Below are 16,490 nucleotides of genomic sequence, written 5' to 3'. Positions count from 1 at the left end.
GGACATTGCCTAAGAAGAGATTGTATCACGAGGGACGTCCTAGAGGGTATGGTGGCGGGAAAGAGAGGGAGGGGGCGAAGGAGACTACAATTAATGGATGATATAAAAACGGAAGGATCATACGCGAAGACGAAGAGGTTAGCGGAGGACCGTAGAGCATGGTAGCTTCTCAGCTGCGGCAAGTGACCTGCCAATAAAGGCAGAATACCTATGATTATTATTATTATTATTATTCCATTAAAATAAAATAATATTAAAGTGTCAGATTAAAATTCTACTGCTTGCACAAAGTCGGTTGCTGACTAATGACCAGAACCTACATAAATCTAAATAAAACATTATATTTGTTTTTCTTTTTCCTGTGGATGTCCGTTTTATTCTTATGCAGTGATACATGGTATAAACTACACATAAGTCATAGATATTAATACATGGCAGCATAAGAGATTAAGAAAAAAAAAGATCATGTTTTCATTGAATATTGGATACAGTTGCCTTTGTTCCGAATATCTTCAGTTATCTTATAGTACACGACTATTTCAACTATTAAATTGTTTCTTTGCCATTGTTGCTATCAGTTAGGCTACTAATTCGGGCCCTGGAACAACGTTGTTACTATAATTTTGTTACCTGCCGAAACAGGACTTATGCAGAGAAGAGAGATGTTTTACAAGTTGATTTTTCTTTACCGTAATTGTACTCCTATTGTTCTAGTAGCGTGCGTGTTTCGTCAAGAAATGTTTTGTTAAGTTCTTCCGCAGCACAGTTTCTAGACAACTTGCTTCAGGACAATGTACTATACAGAACTCGCAAACCCTCTGATGTTTAAGTTGATTACCCATTCGGATAATTTGAGGACAACCCTTATCTCTATAAGGACAAGGAACAGTAGGTTGGTAATGCACATTCCCTGCGGAAAATAGAGATAAACTAATAAGACTGACATTCATTTATTTTGAAATTATCTTAAGTGTATTTCATTTATTATTATTTAAATTAATTAGAATTATGTTCACTAAAATCTTATGTTTAACTTCAGTGTTATGCATAAGTTGTGTTGTGCATAACGTCACAACCCACATAGCACACGGAAGTCCGAGACTGATCCACAATGGACAACGGGACATCCCGGGCCCGAGATCATCCGAATTTGCTCCTGGAACATCCATAGGACCTCCGCGGGTATCCAGATGTCCGCTAATATCCCGAAAAACGGGATATTCAAGAGGAACTCAAACGGATGTCCACTTGTAAATCGTGGGATAATGTGGTCCTAGGCATACCCGGTGTGGGATTTTCCTGGGATTCCCTGCCCCATCCGGGACGTCCTGTGGACATCCTACATGGAAATCCTTTAGGACGTCCCATGCAGGACGTCCATGGGATGTCTACACATTGTCCCGATAAACCCGGGAACTATATGAGATAATTGGGATCAAAATGGGACGTCTTGTGCTATGTGGGAATGTCATGGTGAAACAACGGGAATTATGAGATCGGTAAAGAAAGAATTGTGGGAACATTATTAATTAAGAGGAAATGGGAGATGCTAGAAATCATATGCAAATGATTGCAAAAAAAAAAAAAAAAAAATCACAGGGCCTACATGTATCACTTGAAAGTCATATGAATGAAAGTCACGATTATAAGTATGGAAGAGGGAGATACAGATCGCTTTAGCAATGAACAGATGTACTGGCAATTTATTTATTTATTAATCTATATAAAGATACGTTTTCTTTTGAACACTTCGAGATATGAATTTTCAGTGGGAACTCGATCCTCGGGAGTTCCAAGTTGGACTTGAACTAACATGAAGAAAAAAATGGGAACCATTTTGCCAGAAAGAAACTTCAGAATCCTTTTATGTGTAATAGATAGTACAGCCACTTGTAGTAGCAGCTCGTAGCTGGTAGAGACCTGCACGGGTCAAATTTTTCGGCCCGAGCCCAATCCAGCCCGAATGTACCTAGGCCCGGCCCAGCCCGGGTCCGAAAAGTTTTGGAGATTTTGCCGGCCCGGCATGATAAGTTTTTTAAAATTCTTGGCCCAAGCCCGGCCCGGGCTCAATAACTTTTAAAAGTTTTTGGCCTGACCCCGGCCCGATAAATTTAAAAAAAAAAATTAGCTCGAGCCCCAATCTTTCTCAAAATTTAGTATTAAACTTGACCTAACCCTCAGAACATTTTCTAAACTCTGGTTCACAACCTGACGTTTGCCTCCCGAATGGTACCATTGCCTCCTAGAACTTTGCCTGTCATCGAGAGAACAAAAACTCTATTTCCTGTAACAAAAATCTAACTTTATTGATTTTTGGCATAAAGTGAAGATGGCAATATTGTTTAGCGATAGGCAAAACTTTCCCACCCCTTCTTGTCATATTTTGGGTTCAGTGAAGGCCAAGGTCAGAGCTCAATTTACCGTGCAATGCCTGCAATTCTCTATAGTGAAAGTGGAGCCGCTAAGCAACACAAACCGTAAATAGCTATTGCATTCTTTGTAACATTTTTTACGGGCAAACTTCTTCAACGTTTGGCTTTATTCCAATTATCGTTTAACGAAAGTCAATAATTATTAAAGAATTGAAATTAATCGGCCCCAGCCCGGCCCGACCTGAAGAGAAATCAGTGTCGACCCGCCCAAGCCCGGCCTGGCCCAAAGAAATAACAGTGTCTGCCCGCCCAAGCCCGGCCCGTGCAGGTTTCTAGTAGCTGGTGCATGAGTTAACACTAGATTTACGTTTTCAGTATCAATTCATATGCACAATCTGGTAAAGATAGTAAAGAAGATTAAATGAAAGCACATTCTGATAAAGATAGTAAAGAACAGTAAATGCAAACACACTCTAGTAAAGATAGTAAAGAAAATTAAATGCAAATACCCTCTGGTAACGATAGTAAAGAAGATTAAATGCAAACACCCTCTGGTAATGATAGTAAAGAAAATTAAATGCAAACATATTCTGGTAATGATAGTAAAGGACCTAAATGCAAACACACTGTAGTAAAGATAGTAAAGAAGATTAAATGCAAATAAAATACCCTCTGCTAATGATAGTGAAGAAGATTAAATGCAAACACCCTCTGGTAATGATAGTGAAGAAGATTAAATGCATACACACTCTGGTAAAGATAGTAAAGAGAATCAGACAAGAATTACACTTATGAATCTATGTTGATAGTTTAAACGGTCAGTATTATACACTCTCTCACACCCTCTGTGTTAGGTTTTAATCTTATCAATATTTTTTGAGGTTTACCTAAAAAAATGTATTTGTGGTTAAACTGATGCCGAACAACAACCATACTTTAAGCTTTGGTTATATATCCTCTCATATCACCAAATCGGAAGCTATGGGATTTCACCAAATCGTAAAATCACTCGATTACCAAAGAAGTGTCTGAGTGCTGTAATTGATTGGTGAGTTGTGTGTGATGTTGACACATCTTGATGAAAGTAAGCATTGTCACGAATGTCTGAAAACCGATTCAGTATTTGAGTAACAAAATTATTCACGCTATGAACATAACATCGGGAAGTGACTCTCAGTGAGTTACCATCACCACCTTGAAACAATAATGGCCGATAATGCGAGATGATAACAACATACATAATACGGCCACTTGACTACTGTGTAAGATCCAATTGATAATGTAGTCGAAATCCTCGATGTGCATCACTGACAATGTTATTATTCTTATAAAACGTTTTCAAAGTGTATGAACGCTCTGTAACATCCACTTTTTCATAACTGAATGGCATGGCACCTACTTCATGTTCTGTACGTTACATAGTCCACATTACTCGCAGTATGGTCAAGTGACAATGCAAAACAAGAATTTCCATATTTTTGGGACATCCTTTATTTAAAAAAAAAAATAAAAAGGTAAGAAAATGTAGCTTCATTGTGATTTTTTTTAGCTTTCGCGGATAAAATAGAATGTGTTATTTTTTTTCCCTCATATATCCGATTCAAGAAACGTTGGAATGCTAGATCGTGTGTATTCTTTATTACATTAATTGACATGAGTATTTGGTATATTTTACGACATTTTTAAACCCATCTTGGGAACACGCTTAATATGAAAATGATTCTTGCAGATATCTTGGACTTCTTAAAGATTAACATTTTATAATACGGTATTGAGACAATACAAATAAGATTCTGAAATTGTGTTTATAACTACTCTCCGTGTTTATTTTGCGGAATTGGAAATTTCACTTTTAGGATTTCGGAAAAATTCCGAAAAAATTCCGGTCGGAAAAATTTCGACATTTTTCCGAATTCCAAATTTTTTCCAAAATTAGGATATTTTAAATTTCGGATTTTTTCGAATTCCGACTTTTTTCCGAAATCGGAATTTTTCCGAAATCCGGAACTTTTCCGATTTTACTTTCCGGATTCCTGAAAGTAAAAATTCCGGAATTGACCATCCCTACCATAAACCAACTTTTTTTAAAAAAAAATCTATTTTCTATTATGATACGAAATTAAATAAGATACATATATTTACCCCGTGTCATATATTCGACAGAAGGCAACAGTCCTGGTCGAAGAATTCGTGCGCAGTTATCCCAAACGACGTGATTGGTCATTGAATGTTGATTAGCCAAATTGCTTCCATATAAAGGATTAGGAATGGATGAGTAGTTAGTAGGAGGAAGAGAAGGTTGTATCCATCCACCAGAACTGGTCATGTTAAAATTTTGTGCTGGCGAACTTTCAGTATTTGGTGGCACAGTAATGGAGCTAGTATTTGGATCAACATTTGATTGATTGTCCGGACATGAAGAATCCACAAAAGCTGCCAACGGAAACAATACAATATCACAATGCAATGTGGCTGTGTACAATATTATACATTATTAAGCTTGAATGTTATTGTTTAATCTCTCTCCAGCCTTAGAAAAAAGTAGATGTAAACAAACCCAACTGACTAGCAGTGGGTAGATGACCAGTGATTAGTTTTGGTCTCAGTGAACTGGTACCCTACCGCAATATAATCCCTACTAAAATAATGATTTCAAATAAAGATATCTGAATTTATCCTGCATTTTGTGATAAGAAATGCAATATATATAATATTTAACTACAGATGTAGCTTTATTTCAACCTCTCCCGTATTTGGACATGTAGTATTTATTGAGCATGCGTATGCGTTTGCGTGTCGAATCCGCTTATTTGAAATTGTAGAATGCAGAGTTCCATGGCGACGATGAGAGACAATAATCCATCTTCCTCTCATGTTATAAAATACAAAAAAGAACAAGAACAGAGGCAATCTCGTTTACGTAACGATTTAAGAATATACATATGTCTAACATAGCAGTAGCCAGTGTCAGTGCGTTAATTATTTACAAACCATCCGAAACCACACTTTGGAAATTGTGTGGCGATAGTAAGCTAGCAGACGATCTTGCTGTTCACGTCTCTCGCTGCCAAAGCACGTGTTAGCCGCGGAGTAATACATTTCGCTTTGTTTACGTCTACTTTGTTCTAAGACTGGAAAAACTTTACATCAGTTTCTCTAATAGAAAGATAAGAGAAGGTAGTTATAGTGCAAGGGCGATATATATAAGGGCGATTTCAAGGGGGGCTATAGGGGCTATAGCCCTCCCTTGACGTTCAGATATACACTGGATAAAATGGGCTTCAATCCTGCTTTACACTGGATAAAACGGCAAACTATGGTTTAGCCCCTTCCTTGATCATATCCTGGATCCGCCACTATATATATATATACGACAAAATATTAACCGACTTCACTGCACCCGCTGAGATGTTTCAATGTCTAGCTCCAAAAACTACAACCATATCCTGATAAAATTTATGTGCGATCACCGGGAAAATATACTGTTTTAAAAAAATAATGAGTGAGTTCCATTGATTTTAGCAAATGTTACTATGGACCTCTTTACATAGTGTAGTTGAAAATTACATCTTTGCTGAATTTGGCTTCACGTTCGTTTGAGTTACTAGAGTTATGTCTATTCGTCCTCTCAGTCAAGAAAAAATAAGTGTCAATTCTCAGAGTAAATAAGGAATTTCCAATCATTTTAGCCTGGTGGTATTCTTAAGAAGATTTGAAACTCGGAACATATCTGTTACAACTTTCCCAATGTTTTTGGATCAAACGATTGGATATTTCAATTTAAAATTTTTTGTACGCCTTATATCAGGAAAACTACATACAGTATAGCCAAACCCAACATATCAATTAACTCAGTATGATGTGCTTATTCCGTAGAAAATACGTAAACTCGATTTAGGGTCCGTTCAAAAATTTGTGGCCCCTGATCCGAAAACTAATTATTGACCAAGTTCGCAATCTTTTGATTCATTCTTTGGATCATTCCTGAATTCTTGTTCTTTTATTTCCTCAAATCTTGCAGTATTTCTGGTCTATCAAGTGGTATAGAAGTCATGGAAAGCAATGGTTCGAAATATACTCTGAAAAGATTGTATCAGTAGCCGCTGCGCTACTGCTCCTACTGAAATCAGAATTAAGTTTTTAACCAACTTATACATTTTTCACTAAATTTTAGCATGAGCAATCTATATTTAATAGGTTGAAATTCTTTATATTTTTCTAATATAGAAATCATTTCACCTTGAATGTAAAAAGATTAATTAAAAATAAACAAAATGTTCTTACCACAATTCTCCTCCTGTAGTGTTATGTTATCATCTTGTGCACTCCTGTCTGAATTTCTATATCTTGTAGTGTTATCAGGAAAATAGTATTCCCAGATTTTAATTTTGTATCTAACGTTCTTATTTTTGTCTTTCAAGTTTTTTAGCCGAGTATATCCAATTTGAAGATAATTGCCATGAGAGATCAGTTCTTTTAAGTTTAGCTTATAAGATTCCACTGGTCCTGTAAACGAACATCGATGTTTCCCCTCTTTGTCTTCAACACACACGTCAAAAGAATATTTACTGAGCGAATCTGGAGTTTCAAGGCTGTTTACAAACAAATAATATCCGTACAACTTCTTCTTGCCGTGGAGAAAGAACAACCCCCATTCAGGTATGTGATAGACTTTTACAAAGTCACCTCTAAATGTGCCAGAAAAGCTGTACCCTATATCATGGAAGTCTTCAAAGTTGGCGGACACGACATTCCAGTTGGAGTGATTGCCTTTCAAGTGAGGAATTATATCATCTTTTTTAAGGACTTCACTACAGCATGGCACAGGACACTCGAAAGGTTTAAATGGACACTGACGCTCGTGGATTTGAATTTCTGAGAGGCGACCAATACTAGGGCAACCAAATTTATTATTCTGGCATGGGCGTGCAATGACATTCAAGATGTGTTCAACAGCAATGTTTCTGATTTTGGAAAAGGTACGACGACACAGAGGACACTGATCACAACGAGGTTTGCAAAAGTTGCAGATATGATGCCCATTATTGCATATGTAGACTGGTGGCTTAACAATTTCCAGACAAACAGGGCATTCCAGTATCTTCCATATCATCTTGCAATCGTCATTTTCGTCTGCATTATCCATTGTATATTTGTGAATCGTTCTGCGCTCCTGGAACGAAACCATTGATATAAAGACTCAGACAACGCGTATCGAAAGAAATAGACATTATATCCATGGGTAGTCCTAATTGTGTTCTGTGAATGTGCTTGTTTTTCTGCTCAAAACCCATTATTTATAAAAATAAAATAATAGGCTTTAACGTTATACTATTATAGATAATTAGTAATTATTCAAGTTTTCTATTTTAATCCTTTTTATAGCTAATTTCCTTCGTAATTAAATGGTCAGCATTCATGCCTTTGGTGCGGAATAGAAAGATTATGCTTGGTTTCTAGTACAAGCGTGTGTGGTTCGAATACTACGTTGTTATGAATGAAATGGGATCTTTAAATTTAACGTCTCATGTTTCTGATTCAAGACTAAGGCAGATAGCGATAAATGAAAGCAATAGGTGATAATGAAGAAATTAATGGGAAATGGGAGAAACGCGAGAAAATCCACAAATACTGTGTTTGTCTGCCACAAAACCAACGTAACTCAAGCTGAAATCGAAAAAAAAAAAAAAAACCACACACACACACATACACAAGAGGTGATTCTCTACTACTGAGCCCTGTGACCCGACATTACTGTGATTTCTATTCACAGTTGCTTCTGAAAAGAAGAGCTGAACCCAAACCATCGTTTTTACAGACGCAAAAATGACCATAATTCTATGGATCAAGGAATCCAATACATAAGAAGGCCTTTGGAGCCTATCCTTTGTGAAACGAGTATAAAGTAACGAGTATAAGACGATAATATAGAGTCCAATTTTATATTATCTTTCCATCTTTTTCTACGCCTGCCCAGAGGCTTCTTACCCAAAGGCTTACTTACCAGAACCATGTATATCCGACGCGACTTTCTCATACAAGCAAGCAAAAATGAAATGAAATCTTTCAGTTTTACGTCCCACGATTATGCCGGTTAGGCTAAAGGAGACGGTGATTATGAGAAACGAATGAAATGGTGGAATGAAGAAAGTGGGAGGAAACGGGAGAACCCCGAGAAAACCTACGCACACGGCGTTTGTCCACCATAAAGTTCACTTGGCGGGAGCAGGGTTTGAATCCGGGACCCCAATCATACAAGCAAGCGTCTTGATCTAATATTTTATTTATTTTTTTTTTACAGTATCTGCTAATTCATATATTAGCGTAGATATTGTAATGAAACCATGAATTAAGAATTTTTTAAAAAAAATTATTTTTACTCATAAAAATCATAATGGCAATTTGGTAGGTGAAAAGCGAACGAAGTTCTTTTCTAATACCTTAACTGTTAGATACGTGCATAACATTATTTTTAAAAATCACAAGGAGAAATCGTTGGAAGCAGAAGCAAAATAGTCAAATAACAATGCTTGTCACTACTTAGCAATTAACAATTCGGATAAAATCACAAAAAAGACGAAAGCAAACCTCAAGTTAAATTAAAGTTCAAAAATACTTATTTTTACATCATTAGATAACAACAATATTTTTCAGAAAATGTAATTAGGACTTTCCTAAGAGTTTGTAAATTTTTATATTGGCTTTTGGCGAAGTAAAAAGGAAAAATAATTCAGGCAAACAAGGACAATAGTCCATATAAAATGACCAAGTTTGCAACTAAAAGATCATTCTGCATTCTGGATCCTGCATCCAGCATCGCAATGGGAAGGTCTATAAGAAATTACAAATACCGCAAGAGATACCATTGTTTGGTCAAAACCAAGCGAAATATGCACTAAGGTAAAATATGGCAACATGAAACTTTAACTATCTATTTTGCACGTGACATGATATTAGGAGGTCTCTGAAAGACAGGCAAGTTTAAAAATTTAAATATTTAGCTTATTTCTATTTGGTTAAGCATTGAGTAAAATTATAAGTGATCTGTTATACAGTTAAGCTAACATACTACGTATGGTTATGAACTCAATACTCTTAAATGTTCACAGTTAAATAATTATATTGTTACAAAAAAAAAACTATGCACTATAATACCATTGTAAGTCAATTGTTACATTAATAAAATATTGTCATTTATGACAATAAGAAATTGCAACCATTCGTTTAATTTCACTCTTTAACTAACTTACTAATTACTGTTTCCTTTTAAATATTGAAATTACTTTATTTAATTTTTATTTCTTTATTTTTTCGCCTTATGGTACAATATATTGTGGAGTGTCACGTTATGTAGGCCCTTTGCGTCAAAAGTAAGCGCTTTGCCAATAAGCCACTAGTCCATGTGCCAACCTAAGAGCCAAGTGATGTGTGTGCAAGACCGAATAATAACCCGCCTCACACCAGGGGTTTGGGGTAGGGTTGCCAATCGTCCGGTATTTTACCGGACAGTTCGGTTTTGACCTCCTTGTTCGCTGTCCGGTACGACCTCAAATCCGGACATTAAATGTCCGGTAATTTTTCCTCTTACTAGTCCTATTCTCTTTTCTATTCAGATTCAAGTATACCTTGCCGATTTTCATTTATTGGGTACAAAATTCAGCAATTAATTTCCGTGGAAAATAGAGTTAGTCAGGGGTGCCCACAAAGGGGGGCTATGACGCGAACTGCGTCATTGAAATATTTGGGGGGTAAAAATCTATATAAATATGTTTGAGGAAATGTAAAAATTAATCGAAAAGTTTTTTTTCATGGAAGGACACCTATGGATAGACAATTGGGGGGGTGCGTCATGGACATAAGGGGGGTGGGCACCACTGAGTTAGTTGAATCTAGATTCTAAAATAAACTTCTGACAACCAGCTGATCACGGCTATAGCGCAATTCCATTTCGCAACGAATTTGTTGTTCTGTTGCAGTGATGTTATCGTTTACAATTCGCATTAATATCGAACTACCGTGCGCGAAATTTGCTGAAGAGTGAAAGGCAGTAAAATTTACTGAACTTATCAAAACTGCTAAAGGTCAGCAAAAGTGCATTTTCAAGAGCGCAGCTAGCACTGCTTCATTATCAGCTACGTCTTCCAATTAAATAATGCATGCAGATCCAGTAGTTTAGCTTAATTTACCAGCTCCAGCAAAGCTGGTAAGATTTATTTTTCAAGCATATTTTGTGCATGGCATAATTATATTGCCAATTATATTTGCTTTTGTTTTAAATATGATGTATTATTGATGGTAGACTAAACCACAAAAATTACTTGTGCCGACCCAACCAAAACTGGAATAAGAAGTTTAATAAATGCTTCAAAGTAACTACAGTCCTTAAATTCGAACTCCAAATCTCTCAATTTCATGTTAAGTAAACCAGTTTCAAGTTATTCATATTTTTGACGAGTGATGATCAGAGGCGATCTAGCCCGGGGCCCGAGGCCCCAGTTTTTGAGTGATAAAACTAATTTAAGTTATTATTTATATTTTAATGAAAGTTTATGGTAAACTCATGATATACCTATCATATTCTGGCTTTTGGTTATCCCCTTCCCTAGTTTTCACCTTCTCGATCCGCCAATGATGATTATGTCACAATCTTAAGAGTATAGTACTCCAAGAGGGTGTCCGGTATTTCAATTTTCAAAAGTTGGCAACCCTAGTTTGGGGGGTATGAAATAACCCAAAAAAATAGATTGAGACTGGGGGGCTCCTCTGAACTTTTTAAAAACCAACCACTTGAAATTACTAGTGCAGAGCTATCTGAACCTAAAAACTAAAGTGAAATAATACTTTAGAATTACATTTTTATATACTTGTTTTTCCAATATAAAAATATAATAGCCCTACTACTCAGTCCTTTGAATTATCTTTTTTTTAAGTATATGTTCAAATAAAATATATGATATATATATAAAATTTAAAATTATATTTTGTAAATAATTGTATTGAAAACACTTTTCTATAATCAAAACTCAATCATTGCTCTCTCTAACACTCAATGTACTGGAAACAAAGTAAATAAATGATTTATCATAGCAATGTTCTACAATTTTGCCATGGTAAATAATAATAATGATAATAATAATAATAATAATAATAATAATAATAATAATAATAATAATAATAATAATAATAATAATAATAATAATAATAATAATAATAATAATAAATCTGTCAATATCTGCTAGTCCAACATTTGCTATTTGTTTCAAATAATATAATATACAAAGTAATCTAAATATGCAGAAAATAAATGAAGTATAGTTGAAAATAGAATCGTATCTATTATTTGTTAGAGTTTAGGGATTGTAAGAGCACAGTTATTTCAGTAAATAGTAGACTTGTAAGTAGAGAATATTTACAAAATTATAGCACATTTTATGAGTTTGAATTCAAAATTATATAAAACAATAAACTTTATTACATTTTAAAAAGCTTTTTTCTCGGTTTTCTCCCAGAACGTTTGCATGTGCTGTCGCTCACGTCGCACACACCTAAGGCCTGTCCTGAGTGTACATATCGACAAACACTACACAATATTTCGCTAAGAGACTTGGCAGATTTATTAACACATGGCAACTCTTATGATATCCACTTACCGTAATGAAATTACTCACTTACTTTAGGAAATCTGTTCTTTAATAGAACTAATGATTAAGAAATAGTTAAACACTTTTAACGAATATGACAAACTTTATGAGCGCAATAATGGTTCTTTTGTTAGGCATGAATTTCAGCTTTTTCCTAATATTATAGTAGAAATTACAGAAAAAGTTACGCAAATTTGTCTAACTAACTAACACTATGGCCTATGGAACCCTAAGGTTCATGCCGCGTTCACAAAAGCTCTCTACTGACTTCTATCCTTAGCCAACTGGATCCAGTTTCTATTTTGTATTCCTATTTCTGTGAGATCAATCTTAATATTATCCTCCCGTCTGCACCTAGGTCTTTCTAATGGTCGTTTTCAGATTGGTTTTCCAGTTAAGAATTTGAAGCGTTCCTACTTTCTTCCATTCTGGCTGCATGACCTGCCCACCTGAGAATCCTAGATTTAAGACCCAAACTTGTTTGGTAAACGATATAAAATTACATAGTTCCTCGTTTTGAAGTTTTCGCCATTCCCCATTCCCGTTCCTCTTGGGTCCGAATATTTGTCTCAGGATCTTGTTCTCAAATACTTTCAGTCTACCAAATTTGTCTACCAAGCATGTCTTCAGTTACTGGATTTTTTTTTTAAATTTATGCATTGGGTGAATTATTTATCTTACTATTTAAAATGAGGTTACAAAGAAATGAGACTCAAATACTTACAAAACAACTCAGTTATTTTCTTGTATTGATGATTGTTTCCACAGTAACTGCCTTGGTAACTAAAATATTTTCAAATTCATATATTGTTACTGTTGCTGAATTTTGTACCCAATAATGAATATTGAAAAAGGTATGCTTGAGTTGTTTACTGTGTTTGTGTATATATATATATATATCTTGCAATCCAATAAAATTGCAAATTGTGACTTCAGTGACTGTTGAAGACATTATTTTTTGAAAATTACTTGCTAGAAGAAATATTCATTTTGTCTTTTCTATACTTTTTTAAAAGTCAGATTTCAGCTCAGGATCCTTAAAAAATGTACAGTGCGCAGCCATTTTTTTTTTTTTTTTTTTTTTTTTTTACTTCATTATCATCCATGCGAGAGGGACATATATGGCCAAAAGGCTAGGTAAAGATAAGCCTTTACGCTTCCTGGACTTCAACACTAGAGGTAGTGGTAAACTCAACGCATTGCTCGAACTCCTTCGTGGCTATATAGTTACACGGGTCTTTGGGTTAGGATACCCGGATTTGATTCCCGGTGGAAGCTTGTGTTGTGGGCGTATCCTACCTTAAGCAGTAGGTCCATATCTGGTACTGAACGGCACGCGCCAAATTCCAAATCAATTAACTAATCAATATCCTACTCCAGCCACCTTTATGACTCAGATTTCCTAAGATATCTATTTCGGTGACTTCAACTTTCGCTTATTCAAGATTCAAATAATAACTTCAGGCAATGGAATTTATAGCTGTTAACTCAAGAGAAAGTGGAGGCAAGTCTTGAATTCAAGATTTGTCTAATGCGACATTATGTTGGTAGTACTGACAAAAAATGACATAAAATTTTGTAGTTTCTAAATTTATATATGTATATTTAAAAAGTGCATATTAAAACAGCGTATGCACAATTACAGTATATGACTAGATTTGTTAGACATCGGGATATGAAATTGTTACATGAAGTTCCAGAATGTATTACGGAAAACATAAAATGAAGTAACATAACTTCTAAAGTTTGCATAAATCATATTACACAAAGCACCAAGAATCAGTATAAACATGATTACGGTATATGAATAGATAGTACGCTTGACATCGAGCATCGACATCAAAAGTGTTAATTTTTAATTAAGTGCAAACTTGTTAATCCAGAATGTAGGGGTCTGTACCCGGAAAAAAATTAGCAACTTAATGAAATTTGCAGGACAGCTTCTCTCCATCAAGTATAGACATAACCTAAAAGTGCTCAGATATCCGCCTTAAGCTTTACCCAATATGACTGCCATAACTAAATTGGCTACCGCCGTCTATAGGACAATCATGTTTAGCTTGATTTCTTACCTTCCTTGATTACTTACCTTGATTTTGGTTCAATTATATGGTCTTGAAACTTACAATAAAATATTACGTAAATAAAATATCCTTTCGTTTGATATATAATACATCTCTGTAGGTTAGGTAGGTTTGTAACTTTATATAAAGTTACAAATTATAGGGCAGGCTTATATCGCTTAATCTCGTGCCTGTTTCTTTCAAGCTTATTTTTATGATTTTTTAAAAACTCTTTCATAAAGAAGTGGCCGCGGTGGCTCAGTGGTAGAGCGTTCACCTCTGGTGCTTGGGATCCCGGGTTCGATCTCAATCCCCGCCACGTGAACTTTGTGGTGGACAAACACCATGTGTGTGGGTTTTCTCGGGGTTCTCCCGTTTCCTCCCACTTTCTTCATTCCACCATTTCATTCATTACTCATCATCGTCGTCTCCTTTAGCCTGACCGGCATAACCGTGGGACGTAAAACTCAAAGATTTCATTTCATTTCATTTTTTCTTTCATAAAGAAGTCAGGTTTCATCAAAAAGCCAAAATGTTTAAATACAAGAAAATACAGGAGGGAACATGGATGATGTTATGCTGCTTTTACATGAATTTTCAGGAAGTAACATGACTGTCTCTGTTCCACAAAGGAAAGAAAACTTATTAGAATCTACTCGAGAGATAGACAGTTAATTGTAACATTTTTTTAAGTATAGGTCTATTTAATAAGTCTACTACGAATCCTGAATAACTAGTGAAAATGGGATAACATTTCCAATTAAAGTTTTATGCATCGCATGATTGTGACGCACTGGCTTTCTGTAGTTTCATATCAGTCACTCATCCTTCAGTTTTGCCCATAAGAGAAAGTGCAAGCAGACGACACGTACTGAAGGTGTATCATCAGGAGTAAACTTGGCTGAAGCAAGATATTTCAGCAATTGATTGGGAATCGAAGGAGAAGAATACTTATCAATTACTTGTTTGGACATGCTAGCACCAAACTCTTTTCTGAAGCTAGTGCATTGTAAATGTGAAACTCTCATGTACTGAGTCCAAATGTTTATGTTCGACACTATTTTACTCAGACATGTGCATTAATTCTAGGGAAATCACATTTTGGGAATCAAAAAACAACAGAATGAAAGTCATATGTTGGCCTTATCTTGGTGCTGAACTATCCTCGAATTATATGTTACTTTTATGAATTTTTTCGAAGTTCTTTCTTTCTTTTTCTTTTTAGTTTTTTTTAGTGTAATAGGTAACTTTCCTGTTCTGAAAGAAGCAAAGTTTATTATATGAAACCTAAATTACTAAAATATAAACGCTCTCCTTAAAACTCGTTGTTTCAATGACATTTTTCATTTGAAGCAACAGTGGGCTTGATCCAACCCAACTGTATCATTTATGTCCCAGCCAGCGGCGCAAATCTGTCTTCAACATTGGGGCGGGGGGGAACAAGTAAGACCGTTTTCTTTGTTGTTGTTGTTGTTGTTGTTGTTATTCAATGCTCAAAATATTTGTGAAGTTCAAAAACAATCCTGTGGAGGATCAGGGAGCAGAGTTGTCTTCAACATTGTGAGGTGGGCAGGTTTGAGACTTATTCTGGGGGTACATGAATTTCATCTCACTTTCCTTTCTGACAATCGGACACAAATCATCACTTTTTTTTTTTTTTTTTTTTTTGTAAAATACACATTTCAAATCGGATTATTGGGGGTACAGTCTCCCCAGTTCCAAGATTGGAGGGGAAATGTCTCCCTCATGCCCCCGGGATTTACGCCAGTGGTCCCAGCAATGTAAAGTGCCAGAAACGGATTAATTTTTGTGTCTTTTATGTTTTATAAATTATTTCTATCTCTTATAAAAACTTAATTTTGCTTAAATAACGTTTTCTCTGCGGATTATTTTGTTAAATAAGTTTACAGAAACTTCCGTATAATGCTCCATTATTCTCAAATGTACCATATTTTGTATATATCAATTGTAATTGTAATTATGGCATGTTGACATTTTTTCTTTAATTTTTTTACTAACATTTTAACTTTTTTACTAAAAAAAAACAGGTACAAGGTTGAACGATACAAGCCTACTCTATTATTTGTATACAGAGATAAATTGTGTATCAAACAAAGAAAATTTTATTTACAAAATATTTTGTTCTAAGTTCCCAGAGCGTAGAATTGAACCTGAAGTAAGAAATCAACGAAAGCATAATGTTCTGTAGACTGTGGCGGCCAAATTGGATGTGGCAGCCATAATGGATGAAGCTCAAGAGAGTTGTTCGGGGACTTTCAGATGAAAGGAAACTATCCTAAAAGTTTCATTAAGCTACTAATTCTTGCTGGGTTTATCAAAAAAATTTCCCTAAATACTGGACTACGTATTTAATAAGAGCTCAAAAGTCGTTTCAAGAGGAAATGCTAACTATT

General features: G+C 35.3%; 1 protein-coding gene across 1 annotated transcript; it reads right to left on the bottom strand.

Annotated features, from left to right (window-relative positions):
* Window positions 1-353: 353 nt before the first annotated feature.
* Window positions 354-12,789, bottom strand: LOC145667739 (uncharacterized). Its single transcript, XM_081735184.1, has 4 exons — window positions 12,738-12,789; window positions 6,657-7,545; window positions 4,515-4,805; window positions 354-910 (listed from the first exon to the last, which is right to left on the bottom strand). Exons 2-4 carry the CDS (start codon window positions 7,516-7,518, stop codon window positions 711-713), a joined length of 1,353 nt encoding a protein of 450 aa, XP_081591310.1. The 5' UTR covers window positions 7,519-7,545; window positions 12,738-12,789; the 3' UTR covers window positions 354-710.
* Between the last annotated feature and the right edge of the window lie 3,701 nt (window positions 12,790-16,490).

The sequence above is a fragment of the Thermobia domestica genome, chromosome 1 (assembly GCF_964235325.1).
Source record: "Thermobia domestica chromosome 1, izTheDome1.hap1.1, whole genome shotgun sequence".
Classification (NCBI taxonomy): domain Eukaryota; kingdom Metazoa; phylum Arthropoda; class Insecta; order Zygentoma; family Lepismatidae; genus Thermobia; species Thermobia domestica.
This window is presented reverse-complemented; position numbering and strand designations above follow the sequence as displayed.

Coding starts and splice junctions, on each gene's coding strand:
- LOC145667739 (XM_081735184.1), bottom strand. CDS start 7,518: ATGGATAATGCAGACGAAAATGACGATTGCAAGATGATATGGAAGATA. Junction 4,806..6,656: donor ACTACAGGAGGAGAATTGTG/GTAAGAACATTT, acceptor TTCCGTTGGCAG/CTTTTGTGGATTCTTCATGT. Junction 911..4,514: donor TGTCGAATATATGACACGGG/GTAAATATATGT, acceptor TATTTTCCGCAG/GGAATGTGCATTACCAACCT.